The following is a 25828-nucleotide window of genomic DNA, read 5'->3' as shown; positions in this document are numbered from 1 at the left end:
GACCACCTAGATCAACAATTAGCCCTCCAGTAGAACCCACTAGGACTATGACACTCCTACAGAGACACTCAAATCATTTGAACAAGTCCTTGGCTATATTGAAAATCACTTTTTATGAAAACGCACAAGAATAACTTTGAGCTCAAAATTTGACAACCTATTAAGTACTTTTTTCTCAGACCACATAGATCAACAATTAGCCCTCCAGTAGAACCTACTAGGACTATGACACTCCTACATAGACAATCAAATCATTTGAACAAGTACTTGGCTATATTGAAAATCACTTTTTATGAAAACGCACAAGAATAACTTTTGAGCTCGAAATTTGACAACGTATTAAGTACTTTTTTCTCAGACCACCTAGATCAACAATTAGCCCTCCAGTAGAACCTACTAGGACTATCATACTCCTACATAGACACTCAAATCATTTGAACAAGTCCTCGGCTATACTGAAAATCACTTTTTATGAAAACGCACAAGAATAACTTTTGAGCCCAAAATTTGACAACCTATTAAGTACTTTTTTCTCAGACCACCTAGATCAACAATTAGGCCTCCAGTAGAACCCACTAGGACTATGACACTCCAACAGAGACACTCAAATCATTTGAACAAGTCCTTGGCTATACTGAAAATCACTTTTTATGAAAACGCACAAGAATAACTTTTGAGCTCGAAATTTGACAACGTATTAAGTACTTTTTTCTCAGACCACCTAGATCAACAATTAGCCCTCCAGTGGAACCTACTAGGACTATCACACTCCTACATAGACACTCAAATCATTTGAACAAGTCCTCGGCTATACTGAAAATCACTTTTTATGAAAACGCACAAGAATAACTTTTGAGCTCAAAATTTGACAACCTATTAAGTACTTTTTTCTCAGACCACCTAGATCAACAATTAGGCCTCCAGTAGAACCCACTAGGACTATGACACTCCTACAGAGACACTCAAATCATTTGAACAAGTCCTTGGCTATACTGAAAATCACTTTTTATGAAAACGCACAAGAATAACTTTTGAGCTCGAAATTTGACAACGTATTAAGTACTTTTTTCTCAGAACACCTAGATCAACAATTAGCCCTCCAGTAGAACCCACTAGGACTATGACACTCCTACAGAGACACTCAAATCATTTGAACAAGTCCTCGGCTATACTGAAAATCACTTTTTATGAAAACGCACAAGAATAACTTTTGAGCTCGAAATTTGACAACGTATTAAGTACTTTTTTCTCAGACCACCTAGATCAACAATTAGCCCTCCAGTAGAACCTACTAGGACTATCACACTCCTACATAGACACTCAAATCATTTGAACAAGTCCTCGGCTATACTGAAAATCACTTTTTATGAAAACGCACAAGAATAACTTTTGAGCTCAAAATTTGACAACCTATTAAGTACTTTTTTCTCAGACCACCTAGATCAACAATTAGGCCTCCAGTAGAACCCACTAGGACTATGACACTCCTACAGAGACACTCAAATCATTTGAACAAGTCCTTGGCTATACTGAAAATCACTTTTTATGAAAACGCACAAGAATAACTTTTGAGCTCGAAATTTGACAACGTATTAAGTACTTTTTTCTCAGACCACCTAGATCAACAATTAGCCCTCCAGTAGAACCCACTAGGACTATGACACTCCTACAGAGACACTCAAATCATTTGAACAAGTCCTTGGCTATATTGAAAATCACTTTTTATGAAAACGCACAAGAATAACTTTTGAGCTCAAAATTTGACAACCTATTAAGTTCTTTTTTCTCAGACCACCTAGATAAACAATTAGCCCTCCAGTAGAACCTACTAGGACTATGACACTCCTACATAGACAATCAAATCATTTGAACAAGTCCTTGGCTATATTGAAAATCACTTTTTATGAAAACGCACAAGAATAACTTTTGAGCTCGAAATTTGACAACGTATTAAGTACTTTTTTCTCAGACCACCTAGATCAACAATTAGCCCTCCAGTAGAACCTACTAGGACTATCACACTCCTACATAGACCCTCAAATCTTTTGAACACGTCCTGAGGTTTGAAAACCGAAGCTGTGCGTGCGTGCACAGCAAACCAGACCAAAAAAAGCGGAAGCAAACAAAAAAAGAGCAAAAATGAAAATCCAAGAAGAGCGCAAAGCTTCAACGAACCTTCTTGCTTTGCAAGAACACATTCCCACGACGTGGGAACACGGACCAAAAAACCGGTCCGAAAACCGCAGCTCTGCGGTGCAGAGCAAACCAGACCGAAAGAAAGCACCAGCTAGCAAAGCTAGCGAGCAAAGAAGCGGGAAGAACTCACCTGAGGAGACGGCAGCAGAGAGAATAGAAGAAAGGCAAACAAGCAAACAAATTCTGAAAAAATATTTTGTTAGTATACATAAAAGAACATCAGAAACAACACACAAGACGCACGGCCACCCCCACCCAGCGACACCCCCCCCCCACCGCCAAACCGCCACCCCCCCCCCCCCCAACGACCCCCCCCCCCAAAAAAAACACCAACCGACCAATGCCAAATTTTGGCATGAGTTCTGGAACAATGCCATGGAACTCAGGGAGCATGGAAATGCAGTTTGCAATGGATACGAGAATGAAGTTAGGTCACGAATAGCGTCAGAAACGCTCAAAATGACCAAAATTACGGTTGACTCGCAGGCTAATTTCACAACTTTTTGAAAACAACACTATATGACATGTATACCATTGTAACCGTCTTGAACTGCGCTGTTAGTATCACTAAACAAAATGAAAATATTCTTTCTCTACAAGGAGTTATTAGCAAAAATCGACCAAGTCCGCTCGAAAATTGGGACGTTTCCCATGCTTGTACACAAATGTACAACTTCTGGGGAGTATTTATTCAGGTTATATTAGGTCAAAAGAAAGCACGCTTAACGAGCTTTCTGAATATGCAACTCAATAGGAAAAAAAAATCCTGTATGTAGAGTTATTAACGATCGAGTCTTTGGCACCAAATGCCCCAAAAAATGACCATGATGACCAAAATGACCAAACATCGTCATCAACGATTATAACTATAACAACCAAATTTTGCTGGGAATATCACTGGGATACACTGAGTCTACCCAGCTACCTAAACAACCCGAATGATAACAACATCAACGGTCAGTAACAGGCTGCAGATGACCATTCTCCTGTTTCAGATGGTAAAACTTGGGGTATCTTCAATGGTCAATATTTCCAAACTGACGGAACGAAACCAAACCAAACTTAGAGCAAAACAAGTACTGCTTGCGACACAATTTGTGTCAAAGTATCATCTAAATTGGTCCATTCTACGAGAAGTTATTGCATAATTAAGGTACCGTACCAAAATCGCCAGAAACGAGGAGAGGTGACTTGCAGACCAAAAATTGACCACCTAAACTACGGAAAACGCCCTATAAAACATACACGGGGACAATCCCCATTATCAGAGGAATCTAACGAACTACTTATCGAGTCCAAAATAACAAATTTTGAGGGTGTAACATGTACAAACACGAAATGTACCGGACACGAATTGGACAAAATGGAGGTATGTGTCCTGGCCAATTTCTCAAAAACGGCTGAAAGAAACAAAACGCTATTTACAGGGATTCAAGTACGGCTCAAGCTGAGTTCAAATCAATAAACAGATCAAAAATCGGTTCACTCTACGAGGAGATATTCCAACATAAAGGTACCGTACCAAATGTCAAAATTGACCAAGTACGTCTCATGTTTCGCTAAAATTCACCATCTGGACTACATAAAACTACATACAAAATATATATGGCGAGAATCCCCACTAACTGGGGATTCTAAAACACTAAGATTTGTAACATAGTTCAAAGCTTCAAGGTACGTGTCAACGGGGTGTCAACCGCTTCTGGGGCTAAAATCGAGGGCAAGTTTACTGGCCAATTTCTCTAAAACGGCTGAACCAAAATAAACGCCCTTAGTACTGTTTGTAGCACTGCTTGAGATACGCATCATATTAAAAAATGAGCACAATCGGTACATTCTTCAAGGAGTTATAGCAATTATAAGGTACCGTACCAAATGACCCAAAAAGCGAGGTGACCTGACTTCAGAGCCAAATTTGACTATCACAATTCCGTAAAACGCTATGGAAAATATATATGGGCATACTCCCCACTAACTGAGGATTCTAAAACACTAACACTTGTTGGGTAAATCGCGCGTTTTGTTGTACCGAAATTTGGGTCACCCAGAATAGCCCGGAAATTCGACCTATTTCAACTTTGAACATTAATAACTTTTTGATTAGTGCGATTTGGGAAACGAACATAACACTGCAAGCAAGAGGGGTTCAGTGCTTACAAAATGCGACTACTCCCGTTAAAATTGGTCCAGTACTTTAGCAGATATTAACAAAATACTGTTCTGTACTCCATTTTTTGGGCTAAAATCGAAGCCCAAGATCTCCGGAACCGATGTAAAACAACCTGAAACAGCGTTCCCGGAGCATTTGTGGGTGTAATTCTGGTCCACTTCCACGTTCTAGGTCACGTCAAACCTTCATGGTGAGGTGGGAAAAAATTTCCCACCTCACCATGAAGGTTATGATGTTTTGTGTGTTTTGACATAAAACAACATCCACAGAAATTTGATGAAATCGTGAAAAAAGAAAAATTGTTGAATTAATCCCATTGTTTGGTACAATTAGCTTTAACAACCTAAATAGTGTCTAGAAAACACAAAACGCAAGCCCAAAAACTTGTTCAATTGCAAGCAACACCACTTCACTCATTCATTTGGACAAATGACCTATTTTGACTACCAAATTTCAAGTTTCGCTAAAATAAACCTTCAAAACTAGTAAAAAAAAGGTACAATCTGTTTATAGTGATACTCCCCGTCAACTGAGCAATCTAAAACACTATAATTTGTAATCTTGACACAAAAAATATAACATTATGTCACCGCCGCATTGGCCGAAATTGGCCGAAAGACGAGGTTCGGCGCCTACAGAGCAAAAAATGACCCACTCAACTCCATAAAACCAGATACAAAATGTGTATGGGGTTACTCCCAACCCCAATAAAAATCCAACAAACCAATATATGCAGGAATACTATGGTATTTTGAGTTACGCATATTTGGTGAACAACAATATCACCTGAAATGGTGACTTTTTTCATATTTAGCAATCAATAACTTTTTTACCAGGCCGAATTAGGGTAGTACAATTATATGATGAGCCAGTCGGTTACATTGCCAACACAATGAGCCTATGTTGGTAGAATTGTGCTGAGCACTTGACTACTTATCAACAAAACAACTAATTGTACCTCTATCACTCTGAATCTGAAACACTTTAAAAAATGGAATCTACTCGAAGACCACATGTCGTTACCGCTTCTATGTTACTCCAATCCAGTTTTCCAGAGATTTATTTAGGCTTGGAGGGACGCAGGTGATCAAAAACAACTTAGAGAAACGTGCGAAACAATTGATTTCAAATGTGAGTCCCATTTTTTAGACAAAAAATTTGATAAATTGTCATTTAAAGAAAAAAGGTTGTAGTTTTTCATTACCAAAAGCTGAGAGAAGTTTTTCAGGAAAAAAGTGAAAGAAAATTGATAAAACAAAGAATAGGGCTCACAATAGGCGTCAAAAAACTAAAGCGAATTAAACAATTAAAAAACAAAATGGGATTTTTTAAAAAAGTTTTACTTATTTTTTTTAGTTTTTAAAGTGCAGCATAGTTCGAGTGCTACGTTCCTTCAAAAATTCAAGTTGTATGACGTTGATTGATCTCATGAAGACTGCTCTGAAGTGAAAATTTTGTGTTTGAGTTCACTTGCAATACAAAATTTTGTTTGGATTATTAAGGATGAAAAAAGGTTACTTGAAAACTTACCAGTTTTATAATTCAAAAAAGAACGAAATGAGGTCTTAATTATTATTATATGTGCCCTGTTGGTTTTGTTTTGCTTGTGTGTTTAATAAACTTCAAAACTCTTATAAAAAAGTTCCAAAAACCGTAGAAATTGGTAATTATATCAATTGGCTACGGTGCCGTAGAAAACTTATTACGATCCTAAACGGTGCCGTACAAAGTTTTGTAAGTTTTCTATGGCACCGTAAAGGTCTCAGTAAGTTTTCAAAGTTTCGCCTAAGGTGGTCAACCTGGGTATATATATATATATATATATATATATATATATATATAAATATATATATAAAAACCGTTTAGTAGAGATCAACTGAATTGAAATCAGTTGGCCGTATTGCTCTTTTTTGACTAAATAGGGGATGTCTGCGAAGTGGAAATTGTACAACAAAATTGAAGTCGAAAAAGAGACATTTGGGTCGAAACAGTGCATAGTGTTTTTAATTACGAAATGGGCAAATCGAAATTGTGCATAAGATCGCCCGAGGCCATGGTTAAAATTGGGGTGAAATCGTTCCAATTTCAACCACCGCTACGGCTACAGCTACTACTATTACTACTACTACTACTACTACTACTACTACTACTACTACTACTACTACTACTACTACTACTACTACTACTACTACTACTACTACTACTACTACTACTACTACTACTACTACTACTACTACTACTACTACTACTACTACTACTACTACTACTACTACTACTACTACTACTACTACTACTACTACTACTACTACTACTACTACTACTACTACTACTACTACTACTACTACTACTACTACTACTACTACTACTACTACTACTACTACTACTACTACTACTACTACTACTACTACTACTACTACTACTACTACTACTACTACTACTACTACTACTACTACTACTACTACTACTACTACTACTACTACTACTACTACTACTACTACTACTACTACTACTACTACTACTACTACTACTACTACTACTACTACTACTACTACTACTGTTTCAACACTTTAATTCCAAATATGAAATAAAGGCACGGTTGGCAACAAATACAAATACAAATACAAACAAAACAAGAAGAGTTATTTGTTTGGTTATTCTGTGAAGTGCTGTACGACGAAATTGTTGAAGGCATTCTTTGACCATGTTGCTGCTTTCTCCTGCAATCTGGTGAACGATACTTTGTTTCGTACACAGTCTCCTTCGATTTGACTCATCCATGTTTTCCGTTGCCCCCCAGGAGCGCGTCTGGCATGGGCGTATTGATCGGGCGGGTCCCAATCGAAGGCACTGCGGGCTAATCTTCCTGGTTCCATTCTCTGGATGTGACCGTACCATTTTATCCGTTTGAGCATGATCATCGTGGATAGTTGGGGCATTCGCGATCTTGACATAATTTCATCGTTCGTTGCTTTCTCCAGATATGACACACGTAGAATTCTCCGAAGACAACCACAGTGGAAACTCTCAAGTTTTCTCTCCATTAATTTCGAAAGAGTCCAAGTCTCTGAGCTGTACAGCACGGCTGATAAAACGAGTGCTTTGTACAAATTGCACTTGAGGTGCACGCTGAGCTGCTTGCTCTTCCAGAGATTTTGGAAGTTAGCAAACCGTTGTCTACCTTCTGCAATTTTGCAATTGACTTCCTGGAGGTCTCCATGCTTGAGGCTGACATATGATCCGAGATACTTGAACGCTTCTATGTTTTCAAACTCGTTTCCGATAACATCTTGTACTTTGCAGGAAAACACGCGTGTGGCAGCTGCTTTAGGTTTGCCACAGTATCTCGATTGGTAAACTTTTCGGCCATTGACTGTTTTGAACTTCCTTTCACACTTGTCACAGGTGAGGCTCGCCTCTAGTTGCTCGAACTTTGACTTGTCGACGACATTCTTTGACAAACCGGCTTTGCAGAATCTTGTTTGGTGCACTTTGCGTCCGGTAACTGTACTGAATTGCCGCTGACAGTTCTGACATCTTAAAGACTCTTGATCAGCCACCGCTGACCCACTCTCATTTTCTAGCGACTCTAAATCCGCTACTGCAGATTGTTGTTGTGAAGCTACCAACGCTGGCTTAGCCTCCGCTAAGCTTTTCAATCTGAGCTTCCGGCCATCTTGTGTTTCGAACCAGCCCGCTTTCTTTTTCGTTCCCAGCAGCACCTCCGTGCCGATGGTTAGTCGTGACTGGCTAGATGTCTCTGCCAGGAGTCCTAGTTTGCCTTTATGTGTTCCAGTGAGTATCTCCACGTTCTGTTGGATACTAGGCACTGCAACAACATTTGGGCTGTCGCATTTTACGCCCATATTCTTTGTTTTGGCCACATTAATCTTCAGACCAGCGGCTTCCGCTAGGGCCTCGATTCGATGTAGGTTTTCTTGCACCTCACTGTCTGAGACCCCCACGAGAGCAACATCATCAGCAAAATCTAAGTCAGCCACCAATCTCCCAATGTCTAATCCTCCATGCACCGAGTTAGCTAAAATGTAGTTGATGACAAGGCCGAATAGGATTGGGGACCACACATCACCCTGCCTAACGCCTGTTCTGACATCAAATAAGCGTCCCTTCTCACCTTCGGCTTTGACTCGACATTTGAATCCATCATAGCTGTTTCTTATGATGTTTATCACTTTTTGCGGCAGACCATAGTGTTTCATTATCTGGTACATCTGCTCACGATCGACAGAATCGAATGCCGCTCGAAAGTCTATGAAACAAAAGCTAATATCCAATTGAAACGCCATTGATTTCTCTATTATTTGACGCAGGGCAAAGAGTTGATCGGCGCATCCTCTGCTTTTTCTGAAGCCGCACTGCTCTTCCCTTAAGACGCGATCCACTGAATCTTTGCATCGATTGAGAGTAACGGAAGCGAACACTTTGCCTGGTACTGACAATAGAGAGATCCCTCGGTGGTTCGAACACTCTGACCTCTTTCCTTTACTCTTGTATAATGGGACAATTTCTGCTACCTTCCAGTCATCGGGCAGAACTTCCGTCGACCAACATTTATCTATGATGTCCCAGAGCCACTCGACAATACCCTTGTGTGCTTTCAACATCTCACAGGAAATGTTATCGGGTCCACTTGCCTTGCCATTCTTCAACCTGCGGACAGCTTCAAGCACTTCTTCAAATCGAATTGGGCTCAGGTCAATCGGCAAGCTTTCAGCTGCTTCTTCGGGATCCAATCTCGTACTGCAACTGAATGTTGAGGGATTCAGGAGTTGACTAAAATGTTCCGTCCAGCGTTCAAGTCGTTCCTCTTTCGTCCGTAAGTTGACGCCAGTGCTTGAAACTAATTTGGTCAACTGGGGCCTCCAGTTTCGTCAAATCTGCTGTGATGCCCCAAAAACCTCCTTTAAGTTGCCTCTATCCGCGAAGCTCTGCACTTCTTGGCCTTTGCGTTCAAGCCATGCCCGTTTGTCTGCACGTAGAGCTTTTCTGACTTCCTTACAGCAGTTTGTGAACTCTAACAGCGCCTCCGCGCTGCTGTGTTTCTTTAACTGTAGATCGGCTCGTTTCCGGATAAGTTCCAGAGAATCTGGAGAAATCCAAGGTTTGTTCACTCGCTTGTCCGGAAGGAGGCATTTCACTGCTGCTTGGTTCAGGGCTTTTCGAAAATTGTCCCAAGACTGCTCTGTATTCTCGAAATCGCCGCTCTTATCAAGATGTAACTTGACCTCCTGCGTGAATAAGTCACGCGTTGTTTCATCTTGCAGCTTTGCAGAACTGATTCTGGGCGTGAAGCATGACTTTTTAGACAAAAGTTTCATAGATACTTCCGCAATGACCAGTTCGTGATCGGTGATTGTGGTTTTCCCTCTTCTGGACCTCACATTCGTCAGACATCCTCTGTATCTCTCTGCAAACAGAATGTGATCCAGCATCTTTTTTCGACAACTCGGATCGGGAGGGTTGAAGGTGTACCGATGCACTTGTCGATGCTGGAACCATGTACCACCTACGAGCAATTTGTGTGAAGTGCAAAATGATAACAACTTTTCAGAGTTTTCATTTTCTTCACCCATTCCAAACGGGCCTCTGCAGCTCATGGTGTCATTCAACTGGTGTCCAGGCTCTGCATTGAGGTCACCGATGACACAAATACGCTCCCTATGTTTGAAACTGGAAACTAGGTCTGAAAGTTGACTCCAAAACAAATCCTTCTCTTGGAGACTAGCTTCATTCGTAGGTGCGTAGCAGACAACAACAGCTAGATTGGCTCTCCTCTGAGCCGCAAACTTGACGTAGCAAATACGTTCACTTAGAGCCACTTGTTCTACGATGCTGTTTATCAATGACTTCTTTACAGCAACGCCCACTCCTCCTTGTCTCGACTTTACACCAGACAACCACGAGTCAGACAGGTAGAGCTTGTGGTCTCCGAGATCAATTTCTTGCTCCTGCAATCTCGTCTCCTGCACTCCCAGAATATCCAACTTGTATCGCGCCAGATCCATTTTCAAAGCCTCTAGAGATCCGGCTTGGGTCAGTGTTCTGACGTTTAAAGTTGCAATTCTGAGTTGGTTCCTCGGGAGATTCTTAGCACCCCTTACCCGGGACTCGGGGCCATGGTTGATTGTACTCATTGCTTTGGTGTTTGAAGGCTGAGATACGACTAGTTGCGCCACAAACTAGAAGACCAGTGCCTCGTTAGCTCGACCATGTGAGCGTAGAGCCGCAGCACATGACCTACCCCCAGGGGACACCACGTGGAGGTGAGGTTGGATTTTGTCCCCCACTACTACTACTACTACTACTACTACTACTACTACTACTACTACTACTACTACTACTACTACTACTACTACTACTACTACTACTACTACTACTACTACTACTACTACTACTACTACTACTACTACTACTACTACTACTACTACTACTACGATGATAGGACGATGACTTTATTACAACTGGCAATTTGAGACTGGCAATTTCGATTATCCGACGCTTCTCACAACCAATACGGATTACTTCTACGAAACCGAAAAAACCCACGCTTCATACAAGCAAAACCGATGAAACCAACAAATAGCGACGTTTCGTACGCCATTTTTGTCGGTATGTCTTAGCTCCTGTCTTTTCATAAATTGAACGAGCCAAAGTCTGGATCATAAACTTTTTCGGTCTTTCTGAGTCTTTTCATAAATCGAACGAGCCAAAGTCTGGATCATATCGCATTTTGGTCTGTACGGGTCTTTTCATAAGAGTTCTTGAACGAGCACATAAACGCACCAAAATTTTGAACGAGGCAAAGTCTGGATCATATCGCATTTTGGTCTGTACGGGTCTTTTCATAAGAGTTCTTGAACGAGCACATAAACGCACCAAAATTTTGAACGAGGCAAAGTCTGGATCATAGGCATTTTTGGTCTGCCTGGGTATTTTCATAAGCAAAAATAGTCTGGATGGGTATTTTCATAAGGACTTTTGAACGAGGACCTCAACCTGGGACACTTCGCAATAAACCTGACCTACAATAACCAAATTATTATCAACAGCTGTATATGAAACCCATATCAATAGTTCCGTTACATTACACTTAGACTAGAAGGGGAATTTTTTTGCAATTCGACATATTTTATCTGCACTTTTGTTATGTATCTCTAAGTAATGTGTGCCTCCAAAGGATACATTGAAGTGAAATTTAACTTCACCGCGTTCCAGGTGAAATTTACGCGGTGAAATTGACTTGCTACCGTATTATGTCACATTTTCGGCCATGGATTGATATAAACATTTTCAATTTCAGATATTTTAGTTCACAACATTTTGTTGCCTGGAGGTGTGATCTTCAACTGGCCGTTTACGTCATAATTACAAACGTTTATGAGATATTGAAATTAAAGTTTCTGTTAAAGATTCACGGTTTACCAATACATATGAGATTAATCCAGCTCTATGCTTGACAGTAAATCGATCTCGAATTTGTTTTCTATGCCCATACTTTCTATCCCCATTTTGTCAGCATCCGAGCCTGATGGAAGCTGGATCCATCGTTCTCCTGGGTCTCTCACCCGAGGTTATCCCCAATCATCTGTTTCCCTATGGCAAGATTGTACTGTTGCATGGGTGGATTCTGTCTCCAGCCGGGAAATACTGGTCAGGTGGAAGTACCCGTCCGACGATGATAATGGTCAAACCGAATACCTAATTGTGAGTAAATCTCGGAACTTCTATGATAAAAAACCTTATATGCATATAAAAGAGAATTTCCAAATTTTGATCCTTGCACAAATGCGATGATCATTAGAAAACACGCAGAACAATTGAACATTTTGAAATCCTTTTTATCACAAAACGACGATGGCTTTGAAAACAGAGTGAGGTCATTTAAATACAAATTATCTGATCAAAAGTTGCGCTGACTTTTCTGTATAAAAAATTTAACACAAAGGGGGTTATCTGCATTGGCGCTATCATTGTTATATTCATTCACAGTGAGTATATCCAATTGAGTTGCGAATGGCACTTTATTTATTGAGATGGGAGATCGTGTCGCAATTGGCAATCTATTTGATTGAGTTTAATATCAAATTTCTAGAATAGTCAATCGCGGTGCGAATGGCCACTTTCACAACACTGAGATTAGATGAGCGGCGTCTAACAAGAATTGAATTAGACTGAATTCTAGCGTTGCAAATTGGAGATTGAAAATATGAAAGTTACAATTTTAAGAAAGAAAGTTTGTTCAAGCTTTAATCACAATTAACGGAAGCAACTCTAAGATTTGTTTACATCATGAACAAGTCAATTTCCTGCACAGACAGGATGAACAGACAATACTGCTAAAAACGAGAGGAAGTTGACAATAACTGAACTGAAATGGCATTTGCCCTTCAAATGGAACTTACAACAAATAAATGAACTGAATACGGATATGGATATATGAAGAGCACACAGGAAGTTTTGCCATGATCTCACCCGCTCAAAATATCTGGTGGCCTTACATCCACAGAGACACACTGGCAAAAGCCAGTGAGTGCAAAGCCTGCACAGAAATTGGTAAGAACCTCAAATCAGTGATTGCGCACCGCAAATGGACACCTCTACCTAAATGTAGTGAACCAAACGACGAAATACAAATAGATTTTGGTGGACCAATTTTAAGTGAGAAAGGCATAGAACAATACTTTATTACAAGTATAGATAGATATTCCAAATACCCCACAGTAGAAATAGTAAATAATGCATCAGGCCAAAATGTAATCAAATTCTTAAATAATTATATATATCATCACGGAGTACCTAGAACTATTAGATTAGATCAAGCTAGATCTTTTACAGGAAAAAAATTTGAAACATTCTGTACAGAAAATAATATTACACTTATATATGCACCAGCAAATGATCATAGAGCAATTGGACTTGTAGAACGTATTATTCAAACAATTAAACGACAATTATCTTGCATGAAATCACAATAGTCTGTTCACTACCCAGATTGCAATTCTCCGCCAATTCAATGAGACGACCATAGAAACTTTCCACTGACTCTCCTTTTTGCTGTTTACGAGAGTAGAAAACGAAGCGATCGTAAGTTATATTACGAACTTTTTTGAATGAGTCCTCCATTGCCTGCCACAAATCTTTGAAGGGTTGTTTCTCTATCTGAAAATGGGGGTATTTACTCTTGAAAATTCGTCGTCGCTCCGTTCCAATGCTCAAATAGAGCAACTATATTGTTTTCTGCTCACAAATTCCCCACGGTTTGTCTCCACACAGAATCCCAATTTCTTCAACTTTTTTACAACGGTTTTGCCAATTTACTTTCAATAGTTGATTTCGAATTTTTCGATCTCTTTCCGTCGCTTGTGTGTGGGTTTCTACCGGTTCTTCATAGACAGGTTCAGGAGGGTAAGTCACTGTTGCTGGAGGATCGTCTAACAGAATGTCTAACTGTATCCCTTCCTTAGCAAGTAGAGCCAGTTTCCATTGCTTTGTCCATTTGTCCCACGTTAGAGGGGGTGTTGCCGTCAGTTTCTCCCAAAATGCTTCTATGTGGAGTGGTGTCTTCTTGGAGTCCGTTGCTGGCTGCGCCATGTTATACTCATTCACAGTGAGTATATCCAATTGAGTTGCGAATGGCACTTTATTTATTGAGATGGGAGATCGCGTCGCAAATGGCAATCTATTTGACTGAGTTTAATATCAAATTTCTAGACTAGTCAATCGCTGTGCGAATGACTACTTTCACAATACTGAGATTAGATGAGCGGCGTCTAACAAGAATTGAATTAGACTGAATTCTAGCGTTGCAAATTGGAGATTGAAAATATGAAAGTTACAATTTTAAGAAAGAAAGTTTGTTCAAGCTTTAATCACAATTAACGGAAGCAACTCTAAGATTTGTTTACATCATGAACAAGTCAATTTCCTGCACAGACAGGATGAACAGACAATACTGCTAAAAACGAGAGGAAGTTGACAATAACTGAACTGAAATGGCATTTGCCCTTCAAATGGAACTTACAACAAATAAATGAACTAAATACGGATATGGATATATGAAGAGTATCCATTGCCGTATGACAATCATGATAAAATATTGTGCATAGTCTTTAAAAGCATCATAAGAGGATTTCGGAAGATCTTACGAAAAAACAGTCAAACATTGAATAGCAAAGTCAAACAAACCATTTAATCTGGTGCAAACTTCTTCCACCTCAACACTTCCAAAGAAAGCAATTATGATAAAACACAGAAACAAAAGCTGACTTTATACAGTTTGACGTAGCAAAAACAATTTGTTTTTCATTCAGAAATTCAATTTCAGTCATAAATGTTGAGGTGGAATCTCAAGGCTTATAGCATTCAATTTCAAATTAGAAAGTAATAAATTTAAAGGTAACGGCAAGTCAATATCAGTACAGGGCACGTCTAATTTTAAGACTTATATAGGTCCTGATTCAGAGCTACTGATTTAGAAGTACTGATTCAGAGCTTATTCAAGAATTATCGCGGTACCAAACTCCAAGTGTAAATCAGTAATGGGCAAATGTAAATGCAAGTCTTCCGTGTAATAAAAATTCAGGACTTAATTAAACGTTTAATTCTGTCATAAAGCATTAGCAGACGTTAAATTGTAGGGATAGCTCTCACAACTGACAAACAACTGCAGAACTTACTGCCGAGCACGTTAGAATGACACTTTTTTTCCTCGGAAGAGCACCAGAACGCTTGTACGAAATCAACCCACCAACACAAGTTGAACGGAATTTTCTCCGATAATAAAACGCGCACGTTAAAAAAGCTGCCTTAATTCATCTGTCACAATAGAGGGTTCTTAGCTACAATCTACTCAGTGTCTGAGTTAGAAAAAGAACATTGGCTGAGTGAAATCAAGAACGGTCGCCAAGTTTTTTTCTTGGAGACAGATAAAAAAAATATTTTTCCTCCTGCAAAACAGACAAAATATACAAACTTTATTCGGTTATTGGTTCAGAATGACAACCGAATATAGCCATCGCTTGAAATCAAAAATTATTTTAGGGAAACGTTTTTTCGAAACGTTTTTGTTATACAAGCAATCCAGTAAAATCAGTAGTCTTTCACACTTGTTTTCATTTTATGTTTAAAGAATGAAAATAGTCATTCCGGGCTTCTGCCGTGCTTTCCGCTTTGTTTACTTAGATACTGAAGTTTCCCGGCTTCTCGTTAAGTTTTCCTCACAACAAAAGACTGCTTCTTGTTCAGTAAACTGCTTCTTTGTTCAGTGGTTCGAGAAAATGTGCCTGGCACCTTCTTCAAAATAAAATCCCTTAAATTTAAGATATTAGTTGCAGCTATGTTTTCTATTCTTAATTGCAGGTTGACTGTTTTCTCAAATCCGTTTCAAAAGGTTGTCTCGTCGATGTTTCATTACTGTTCAATTAAAAAACTTGTCTTTTTGCCTTTTTTCTTCTTCTTTTTTAGTGGTTCGAAGAAACTTCCTGGCGCCTTCTTGTAAAAAAATGACTCCGATTTCAGATATAAATTGCAAAATTACCACCAAAAACATTTTATTCTTAATTGCAGACTGATTGTTCTTTCAAGCTGATAGATGGTTCCAAAAGATTGTTCAATCGATATTTCAAAACTATTCAGTTAACCAACTTGAGTTTTTCTCTTTCTTCTGCTTCTTGTTCAGCGGGTCGAAAAAATTTGCTCGCTTTTTCTTCAAACTAAAATTGTTCAGATTTTGGATAATAATTGCAGAATTACCACTCAATGCCTTTTAATTTTTAATTGCAGAATTATTTTTCTCTTAAAATCATAGACCGTTTCAAAAGGTTGTCCGATCGATATGTCAATACTATTCAAATAACAATTTTTTTTCCTTGTTGCCTCTTCTTTTTCAGTGGTTCGAAGAAAGTTGCTACCCTCTTCTTCAAACTAAATGGCTCAGACTACAGCTATTTGGAGCAGAACTACAACTCAATGTTTTCTTAATTTTTAATTGCTGATTCATTTTTTCTTTTGACTACTACTACTACTACTACTACTACTACTACTACTACTACTACGATGATAGGACGATGACTTTATTACAACTGGCAATTTGAGACTGGCAATTTCGATTATCCGACGCTTCTCACAACCAATACGGATTACTTCTACGAAACCGAAAAAACCCAGGCTTCATACAAGCAAAACCGATGAAACCAACAAATAGCGACGTTTCGTACGCCATTTTTGTCGGTATGTCTTAGCTCCTGTCTTTTCATAAATTGAACGAGCCAAAGTCTGGATCATAAACTTTTTCGGTCTTTCTGAGTCTTTTCATAAATCGAACGAGCCAAAGTCTGGATCATATCGCATTTTGGTCTGTACGGGTCTTTTCATAAGAGTTCTTGAACGAGCACATAAACGCACCAAAATTTTGAACGAGGCAAAGTCTGGATCATATCGCATTTTGGTCTGTACGGGTCTTTTCATAAGAGTTCTTGAACGAGCACATAAACGCACCAAAATTTTGAACGAGGCAAAGTCTGGATCATAGGCATTTTTGGTCTGCCTGGGTATTTTCATAAGCAAAAATAGTCTGGATGGGTATTTTCATAAGGACTTTTGAACGAGGACCTCAACCTGGGACACTTCGCAATAAACCTGACCTACAATAACCAAATTATTATCAACAGCTGTATATGAAACCCATATCAATAGTTCCGTTACATTACACTTAGACTAGAAGGGGAATTTTTTTGCAATTCGACATATTTTATCTGCACTTTTGTTATGTATCTCTAAGTAATGTGTGCCTCCAAAGGATACATTGAAGTGAAATTTAACTTCACCGCGTTCCAGGTGAAATTTACGCGGTGAAATTGACTTGCTACCGTATTATGTCACATTTTCGGCCATGGATTGATATAAACATTTTCAATTTCAGATATTTTAGTTCACAACATTTTGTTGCCTGGAGGTGTGATCTTCAACTGGCCGTTTACGTCATAATTACAAACGTTTATGAGATATTGAAATTAAAGTTTCTGTTAAAGATTCACGGTTTACCAATACATATGAGATTAATCCAGCTCTATGCTTGACAGTAAATCGATCTCGAATTTGTTTTCTATGCCCATACTTTCTATCCCCATTTTGTCAGCATCCGAGCCTGATGGAAGCTGGATCCATCGTTCTCCTGGGTCTCTCACCCGAGGTTGTCCCCAATCATCTGTTTCCCTATGGCAAGATTGTACTGTTGCATGGGTGGATTCTGTCTCCAGCCGGGAAATACTGGTCAGGTGGAAGTACCCGTCCGACGATGATAATGGTCAAACCGAATACCTAATTGTGAGTAAATCTCGGAACTTCTATGATAAAAAACCTTATATGCATATAAAAGAGAATTTCCAAATTTTGATCCTTGCACAAATGCGATGATCATTAGAAAACACGCAGAACAATTGAACATTTTGAAATCCTTTTTATCACAAAACGACGATGGCTTTGAAAACAGAGTGAGGTCATTTAAATACAAATTATCTGATCAAAAGTTGCGCTGACTTTTCTGTATAAAAAATTTAACACAAAGGGGGTTATCTGCATTGGCGCTATCATTGTTATATTCATTCACAGTGAGTATATCCAATTGAGTTGCGAATGCCACTTTATTTTTTGAGATGGGAGATCGTGTCGCAAATGGCAATCTATTTGATTGAGTTTAATATCAAATTTCTAGAATAGTCAATCGCGGTGCGAATGGCCACTTTCACAATACTGAGGTTAAATGAGCGGCGTTTAACAAGAATTGAAGTAGACTGAATTCTAGCGTTGCAAATTGGAGATTGAAAATATGAAAGTTACAATTTTAAGAAAGAAAGTTTGTTCAAGCTTTAATCACGATTAACGGAAGCAACTCTAAGATTTGTTTATATCATGAACAAGTTAATTTCCTGCACAGACACGATGAACAGACAATACTGCTAAAAATGGGAGGAAGTTGACAATAACTGAACTGAAATGGCATTTGCCCTTCAAATGGAACTTAAAACAAATAAATGAACTGAATACGGATATGGATATATGAAGAGCACACAGGAAGTTTTGCCATGATCTCACCCGCTCAAAATATCTGGTGGCCTTACATCCACAGAGACACACTGGCAAAAGCCAGTGAGTGCAAAGCCTGCACAGAAATTGGTAAGAACCTCAAATCAGTGATTGCGCACCGCAAATGGACACCTCTACCTAAATGTAGTGAACCAAACGACGAAATACAAATAGATTTTGGTGGACCAATTTTAAGTGAGAAAGGCATAGAACAATGCTTTATTACAAGTATAGATAGATATTCCAAATACCCCACAGTAGAAATAGTAAATAATGCATCAGGCCAAAATGTAATCAAATTCTTAAATAATTTTATATATCATCACGGAGTACCTAGAACTATTAGATTAGATCAAGCTAGATCTTTTACAGGAAAAAAATTTGAAACATTCTGTACAGAAAATAATATTACACTTATATATGCACCAGCAAATGATCATAGAGCAATTGGACTTGTAGAACGTATTATTCAAACAATTAAACGACAATTATCTTGCATGAAATCACAATAGTCTGTTCACTACCCAGATTGCAATTCTCCGCCAATTCAATGAGACGACCATAGAAACTTTCCACTGACTCTCCTTTTTGCTGTTTACGAGAGAAGAAAACGAAGCGATCGTAAGTTATATTACGAACTTTTGTGAATGAGTCCTCCATTGCCTGCCACAAATCTTTGAAGGGTTGTTTCTCTATCTGAAAATGGGGGTATTTACTCTTGAAAATTCGTCGTCGCTCCGTTCCAATGCTCAAATAGAGCAACGATATTGTTTTCTGCTCACAAATTCCCCACGGTTTGTCTCCACACAGAATCCCAATTTCTTCAACTTTTTTACAACGGTTTTGCCAATTTACTTTCAATAGTTGATTTCGAATTTTTCGATCTCTTTCCGTCGCTTGTGTGTGGGTTTCTACCGGTTCTTCATAGACAGGTTCAGGAGGGTAAGTCACTGTTGCTGGAGGATCGTCTAACAGAATGTCTAACTGTATCCCTTCCTTAGCAAGTAGAGCCAGTTTCCATTGCTTTGTCCATTTGTCCCACGTTAGAGGGGGTGTTGCCGTCAGTTTCTCCCAAAATGCTTCTATGTGGAGTGGTGTCTTCTTGGAGTCCGTTGCTGGCTGCGCCATGCTATACTCATTCACAGTGAGTATATCCAATTGAGTTGCGAATGGCACTTTATTTATTGAGATGGGAGATCGCGTCGCAAATGGCAATCTATTTGACTGAGTTTAATATCAAATTTCTAGACTAGTCAATCGCTGTGCGAATGACTACTTTCACAATACTGAGATTAAATGAGCGGCGTCTAACAAGAATTGAATTAGACTGAATTCTAGCGTTGCAAATTGGAGATTGAAAATATGAAAGTTACAATTTTAAGAAAGAAAGTTTGTTCAAGCTTTAATCACAATTAACGGAAGCAACTCTAAGATTTGTTTATATCATGAACAAGTCAATTTCCTGCACAGACAGGATGAACAGACAATACTGCTAAAAACGAGAGGAAGTTGACAATAATTGAACTGAAATGGCATTTGCCCTTCAAATGGAACTTACAACAAATAAATGAACTAAATACGGATATGGATATATGAAGAGTATCCATTGCCGTATGACAATCATGATAAAATATTGTGCATAGTCTTTAAAAGCATCATAAGAGGATTTCGGAAGATCTTACGGAAAAACAGTCAAACATTGAATAGCAAAGTCAAACAAACCATTTAATCTGGTGCAAACTTCTTCCACCTCAACACTTCCAAAGAAAGCAATTATGATAAAACACAGAAACAAAAGCTGACTTTATACAGTTTGACGTAGCAAAAACAATTTGTTTTTCATTCAGAAATTCAATTTCAGTCATAAATGTTGAGGTGGAATCTCAAGGCTTATAGCATTCAATTTCAAATTAGAAAGTAATAACTTTAAAGGTAACGGCAAGTCAATATCAGTACAGGGCACGTCTAATTTTAAGACTTATATAGGTCCTGATTCAGAGCTGCTGATTTAGAAGTACTGATTCAGAGCTTATTCAAGAATTATCGCGGTACCGAACTCCAAGTGTAAATCAGTAATGGGCAAATGTAAATGCAAGTCTTCCGTGTAATAAAAATTCAGGACTTAATTAAACGTTTAATTCTGTCATAAAGCATTAGCAGACGTTAAATTGTAGGGATAGCTCTCACAACTGACAAACAACTGCAGAACTTACTGCCGAGCACGTTAGAATGACACTTTTTTTCCTCGGAAGAGCACCAGAACGCTTGTACGAAATCAACCCACCAACACAAGTTGAACGGAATTTTCTCCGATAATAAAACGCGCACGTTGAAAAAGCTGCCTTAATTCATCTGTCACAATAGAGGGTTCTTAGCTACAATCTACTCAGTGTCTGAGTTAGAAAAAGAACATTGGCTGAGTGAAATCAAGAACGGTCGCCAAGTTTTTTTCTTGGAGACAGATAAAAAAAATATTTTTCCTCCTGCAAAACAGACAAAATATACAAACTTTATTCGGTTATTGGTTCAGAATGACAACCGAATATAGCCATCGCTTGAAATCAAAAATTATTTTAGGGAAACGTTTTTTCGAAACGTTTTTGTTATACAAGCAATCCAGTAAAATCAGTAGTCTTTCACACTTGTTTTCATTTTATGTTTAAAGAATGAAAATAGTCATTCCGGGCTTCTGCCGTGCTTTCCGCTTTGTTTACTTAGATACTGAAGTTTCCCGGCTTCTCGTTAAGTTTTCCTCACAAAAAAAGACTGCTTCTTGTTCAGTAAACTGCTTCTTTGTTCAGTGGTTCGAGAAAATGTGCCTGGCACCTTCTTCAAAATAAAATCCCTTAAATTTAAGATATTAATTGCAGCTATGTTTTCTATTCTTAATTGCAGGTTGACTGTTTTCTCAAATCCGTTTCAAAAGGTTGTCTCGTCGATGTTTCATTACTGTTCAATTAACAAACTTGTCTTTTTGCCTTTTTTCTTCTTCTTTTTTAGTGGTTCGAAGAAACTTCCTGGCGCCTTCTTGTAAAAAAATGACTCCGATTTCAGATATAAATTGCAAAATTACCACCAAAAACATTTTATTCTTAATTGCAGACTGATTGTTCTTTCAAGCTGATAGATGGTTCCAAAAGATTGTTCAATCGATATTTCAAAACTATTCAGTTAACCAACTTGAGTTTTTCTCTTTCTTCTGCTTCTTGTTCAGCGGGTCGAAAAAATTTGCTCGCTTTTTCTTCAAACTAAAATTGTTCAGATTTTGGATAATAATTGCAGAATTACCACTCAATGCCTTTTAATTTTTAATTGCAGAATTATTTTTCTCTTAAAATCATAGACCGTTTCAAAAGGTTGTCCGATCGATATGTCAATACTATTCAAATAACAATTTTTTTTCCTTGTTGCCTCTTCTTTTTCAGTGGTTCGAAGAAAGTTGCTACCCTCTTCTTCAAACTAAATGGCTCAGACTACAGCTATTTGGAGCAGAACTACAACTCAATGTTTTCTTAATTTTTAATTGCTGATTCATTTTTTCTTTTGATTTCAAAGACCGTTTTAAAAGGTTGTCCAGCCGATATTACAATACTAGTTAATTAACAAACTTGTCTTCTTCCCTTTCTTCTTCTTTTTGGTCAGAGATTCAAGGAAAATTTTTGGCACTTTTTTCGAACTAAAGTTCCTCAGATTTCAGATATTAAATGTAGAATTACCACTCAACGCCTTTTCATTTTTCATTGCAGAATGATTTCATTCTCAAGCTCATAGACTGTTTCAAAAGGCTGTCCAATCGATATTTCAATACTATTCAATTAACAAATTTGTCTTCTCCGTTTCTTCTTCTTGTTCAGTGGTTCGAAGAAAATTGCTGACTTTCTCTTTAAACTAAATGCCTCAGACTACAGCTATTTAAGCAGAATTACTACTCAATGTCTTTTATTCTTAATAGCGGAATGATTTTTCTCATAATCTCATAGACCGTTTCAAAAGTTTGTCCAATCGATATTTGAATACTATTCAATTAACGAATTTGTTTTTTCCTTTTCTTCTTCTTCTTGTTCAGTGGTTCGAAAAAAGTTGATGACTTTCTTTTCAAACTAAATGCCTCAGACTACAGCTCTTTGAAGCAGAACTACCACTCTATGACTTGTTTTAGTATTTAATTGCAGAATAATTTTTCTCTTAAGTTCATATAGACCGTTTCAAAAGGTTGTCCAATCGATATCTCAAAACGATTTAAGTAACAAACTTGCCTTCTTCCCTATCTTCTTCTATTTGGTCGGAGGTTCAAGAAAAAATGCTGGCGCCTTCTTCAAACTAAAAAGCCTCAGATTTCAGACATGAATTGCAGAATTACCGCTCAATATCTTTTTTATTCGCAATTGCAGATTGACAGTTCTCTAAAGTCCATGGACCGTTTCAAAAAATTATCCAACCGATGTTTCAATTTCTTTCAATCAACAAACTTGTCTTTTTATGTTTCTTCTCCTTCTAGGTCAGTGGTTCGAAGAAAGTTACTGGCGCCTTTTTCAATCTCAAATGCAACGTGTCAAATGTTCTTTTGCTCACATTTTGTTATCATTGAGCCAGTTTTACTGTTTTCATGCTTAGTTCCCACGCTCTGTTTCCTTCTAAACAGGCAGTAGATATGACTAAAACACCTTCATCAGAATGAAATCTAAATTGAGGGGCTGTTCTGCAAATATTTCGCTGCCTAAATTATGTTCCTTTATTTGTTCCCTTCGTTCTTATCTTAAGCCACACTATCTTATACCAAATTTAATGTTTTCATGCTTGGCTTCAATGCTCTGTTTCATGCTTGTTTTTCTGAGCCGGCAGCAGATATGACTAAAAAAATTTCACAAACATTATAAACTAAAAGAGGGAAAATTTTGCACTTAATCCGCCGCTAACTTATGTTGCTTTGTTTGTACTCGTTTTTCTCATCTTAAGTTTTATGGCGTTTTTAATTACGCTTCCCTTGTGTGGTTAATTATTGGTTCTATTTTATGAAATCTAGCAAGATTTTGCAGTTATTTTTGGTCTATTCACTTTAAAATGAAGCTTCTTTTTAAAGTGATCATTGCTTCCAGTCCGTAAGCGTTCAAAATGCGGTCCTGGTATATATGAAACCTAATTAAACTAAATTTCGCGGATGGTGCTTCCTTCAAATGTATTTTGCGTCGTTTCACTTTTCAACTTTCAGCTTAAAAACGAAAACCACTGACTGGAACTTCCATATAGGGCACCGCCTTTTCGTCCGCGAAATGCAAAAGTATGTTTCACACGCACAATGTGTTAATATAGGAAAATAAAATCTGGTAAAACGAGTAAATTTACTCAAAAATTTGGCACCGGTAGACGCTCGTAATGGTATCACGCCGAGCAGGAATCTAAACAGGTAAAGTTGTCGATTAGTCAGAGTGAAAACTGATTCGTTTACGTCCTTTCACTTCATGGCCCAGGTTTGTGATCAAAGTTTGTCTTTTCCACGTTATCAGTGTCAATACTAAGATTTCCCAAAAATGTGGGCAAATTCCAGTTTCGGCTATGAACTAACTTTTAAATGTCGCTTTCAAACTTTGTAACTGAATTCCGAGGGAGTCCTCAGTGCATGAAAATCTAATTTGGAAAAGATCAATTCTACAAAATTTGATAATTTTATATGTTACGGGGAACTCACTTAAACGGCACTCCGTTTTGACGGATTTTACTTCCAGTTGGAGTACTCAGACACACATTTTATCTCACCTGTATTGAATCTGGGACCTAATTTATGCTCTGTTTTGGACAGAAATCACAGGAAGTGTCAATTGGACATGCAAATCATTCGGATCAAAGTGGTCAAATAGACGAACAGATAACAATCACAAACGAAATTTTGCCTTCTGTTAGAAGACAACTGTTTCGGTCTCTCACACCGGGGATACACTATAATATAATTATAAGGTAATAAAGATTACAGAATCCTAAACTGACCGATCATTGATTTCAAGGGAATCGTTATTGATTTCAAAGGAATCTACCATGTGTCATTGAAAGAAATCTATTGTTATTGTTAAGAAAATTGAAGGGAAATTGGAAACAAGGGGCAAACTAATGATCGATCATGTTCCAAGTTTTAAAATGCAAAAAAAATGAAACCTAAAAAAATCACACATCAAAGAAAATGTGTATTTCTCAATGCGTTGCCTCCTTTATTTATCTAAATCACAACTAATCTTCAATTTAGACTTCTGTAAAAAGATATTGACCTTGCAAAATTTTTTGCAAAAGCTCATAGGAATAATCTTTCAAGATCTTGCAAGGTTAACTTTTGCTTTCGACCCGAGTGCCTTTAAATCTTCTTTTTTCCTCTCACTTCAAATAATTGTTGCAGGGCCCTTTTCAAAGACGACGTCGAAATTCAAGTACCACTGCAAGTAAATGTGACCTTGAAACCGTCTGAACCTGACTTAACAGCTGTGGAAGAAGTATTCGAAAGTGCTCTATTGGTGACTTGGTCACTAGAGGGTGCAGCAGACACCTTCCGTATATGGAATGATCCCCCAGATGGCAAGTGTGCACTGGAGACCAACTCAGTGTGCGAATTGGATGTCACTGAAAACACTCTCAACATCACTGGACTCGTGCCTGGACAGGGTATGTTTGATATAAGAAAAGTCAAACATGCAAATTTCTTCACGGTAGTGTCACTTGTTTATTTAGCGGTCAATTGTTTTCCAAATCATTAAAGAAGCCGTTTGATTACACGGTTCATTTGATAGACAAAACGTTGAAGCTGATCTATGAAGTAGTCAGCAAATGTGACTCAAATACTCACTCAGATCAGCTGAAACATTTTTGTTTTTGCTCCAGCACTAAATTTGGTAGTTTAACTTTATGACAGGGGACTGTTTTCGTTAAGACACCCCCGGGCCGGTTTTGCCCCTTTTTTCTCACTATATTTATTTGGTAATGACTTTGATTTCAATCTTCGTCTTACAACGGATTAATTATTTACGTATATGAGCATAAAAAAGTAAGTGTGCGTGCGTGCGTGCGTGTGCGTGTGTGTGTGTGTATGTGTGTGTATGTGTGTGTGTGTGTGTGTGTGTGTGTGTGTGTGTGTAAGTGTGTGTGTGTGTGTGTGCGTGTGTGTGTGTGTGTGTGTGTGTGTGTATGTGTGTGTGTGTGTGTGTGTGCGTGTGTGTGTCCGTGAGTGATTGATTGATTGTGTGAGTGAATGAGTGAGTGAGCGTGTTCGTTTGTATCAGTATTATTGTCTGTGTTTCTTTGCTTTGCAAAACAGAGAAAGAGACACAGAAAGAGAGAGCAACAGAAAAACAGAGAGAGAGAGAGAAGAGAGAGAGAGAGAGA

The 25828-nt window shown here is 38.3% G+C and overlaps 2 protein-coding genes across 2 annotated transcripts in view; both read left to right on the top strand.

Moving 5' to 3' along the window:
* The window catches only part of LOC142340927 (ubiquitin-conjugating enzyme E2 K-like), a 295142-nt gene that overhangs the window by 96313 nt on the left and 173001 nt on the right, over positions 1 to 25828 (top strand). The window lies entirely within an intron of this gene.
* Positions 1 to 25828, top strand: part of LOC142341290 (uncharacterized) — a 194513-nt gene that overhangs the window by 61410 nt on the left and 107275 nt on the right. Inside the window, exons 3-7 of the mRNA XM_075392209.1 lie at positions 11901 to 12092; positions 12827 to 12937; positions 17520 to 17707; positions 24264 to 24418; positions 24849 to 25111. Coding sequence (XP_075248324.1) covers positions 11901 to 12092; positions 12827 to 12937; positions 17520 to 17707; positions 24264 to 24418; positions 24849 to 25111 — 909 coding nt within the window. The remainder of the gene's footprint in view (positions 1 to 11900; positions 12093 to 12826; positions 12938 to 17519; positions 17708 to 24263; positions 24419 to 24848; positions 25112 to 25828) is intronic.

This window comes from Convolutriloba macropyga, chromosome 6, assembly GCF_964194025.1.
Source record: "Convolutriloba macropyga chromosome 6, txConMacr16.3, whole genome shotgun sequence".
NCBI lineage: Eukaryota > Metazoa > Xenacoelomorpha > Acoela > Convolutidae > Convolutriloba > Convolutriloba macropyga.
The sequence above is the reverse complement of the archived record's forward strand: the minus strand, read 5'-3'. Positions and strand labels throughout refer to the sequence as shown.